The sequence below is a fragment of the Opisthorchis viverrini genome (genome assembly GCF_000715545.1).
Source record: "Opisthorchis viverrini unplaced genomic scaffold opera_v5_405, whole genome shotgun sequence".
NCBI classification, from domain to species: domain Eukaryota; kingdom Metazoa; phylum Platyhelminthes; class Trematoda; order Opisthorchiida; family Opisthorchiidae; genus Opisthorchis; species Opisthorchis viverrini.
The window spans coordinates 239,435-240,825 of NW_008752063.1; the positions used below are offsets into that span (position 1 = coordinate 239,435).

A 1,391-nucleotide genomic window follows, 5' to 3' on the forward strand; every position below is an offset into this window, starting at 1 on the left:
GAAGTGATAACCGGTCCCGCACAATGGCATGGTCAGAGTCAAGTTGCTTAACTAATAAAAGACGAGTCTTTAATTGATGCTCTCTATCGATGATTAATAGCCACGTGATCTACTTAAGTTCATGACTATCTTGCGGTTGGTGGCATCTAGGTAGCTCGACATGGCGTTTGTACTGGAAGTTCGTACTGACCAGGAACAGATTATGATCAGCCCACAACTGGTGCAGTCGTTGCCTACTATCCGTACGCTCAGCATCAAATCCAAATCTAAACTCAACTCTCCAACTTGGGCAGTCATATCATCCACCAGGATTACTGTATCCTTCTTGACCTACAGGAGTCGAGATAATTCCTCTGTGATCGCCACAACCACAGAGAACAGCCTTTCTGAAAATGCCCCCAGTTCAGTTCGTTGGGACAGTCAGTTTCGCCCTGATAGAGTTAAAGAAGTTAGACAAACATCGACTGAGAATTTCACCAATGTTAAACAGAGCACGTGGGAATTCGTCAGGACCGGCAGTTCGATGAATGTCATGACTATCTTTTGTGTTCGCATTGTCGTTTCATATTAACCATGCTTTCGCCTTCATTTTCAGCTTACGTACCTCCATTCCTAGACAAATGAAGCGCTATTCATTCTACGCCATTCAATCTTGCTACCATCCCCCCTCCGCCAAATCGTCCGTGAATGAAACTGCGGCAGCTACAACCACTGTAAGACGAGTACGCAGTTACTACAGCTGACAACGATGATGACGGTGATGAGTAGATTTTTACAATCATTCATTACCTGTGTCCAAGTTACCCTTCTCTACACACGATCCGACGGCCCAGGTGACTGTCATGACTACCCTTTGTGTTCACACTACCGTTTCATATTAACCATTCTTTTGCCCTTACTTTCAGCTTATGTACGTCCATTCTTAAACAAATAAAGCGCTATTCATTCTACGCTATTCAGTATTGTTCTTGCACTGAATCAGAATCGATACTCCGTCCGTAACAATGAAACTTAGGAGGTAAAAATCAGTACATAACTTTCGATGTCGCCCAGAACTGCGTTTAGCCGGGGATCCAGCTTAGCTAATGCATGTGACCAGTTGAATTGTCCTTCAAATTTTTCAACCCAATGATTTTTTACAGATAGGTTGTTGTCGCCGACTGTTTCACTCACCGGAGGCCTTTTAGGGCCCGTTGGGCGTCTTACTCCGTCACGAAGAGACTGGACCTTACCGTGGTGTGACGGTTTGCGCACCTCAGCGATCCATTGAGCTATACTGGAGAGTGTCCCGCGACACTCACAGTCTCTCATACCAGGTTGGTCAATGGTTAGAGGTCTGACGAACACAGTCTCCTGGCCCTCCAGGTTGGGGGTTGGAACATGTGGCGACT

General features: G+C 45.8%; 1 protein-coding gene across 1 annotated transcript in view; it reads right to left on the reverse strand.

The window, feature by feature from the left end:
• The window catches only part of T265_10771 (hypothetical protein), a gene marked incomplete at both ends in the record, with an annotated part of 30,842 nt that extends 29,455 nt beyond the window's left edge, over positions 1–1,387 (reverse strand). Inside the window, one exon of the mRNA XM_009177238.1 lies at positions 1,174–1,387. Coding sequence (XP_009175502.1) covers positions 1,174–1,311 — 138 coding nt within the window. The remainder of the gene's footprint in view (positions 1–1,173) is intronic.
• Positions 1,388–1,391: the final 4 nt, after the last annotated feature.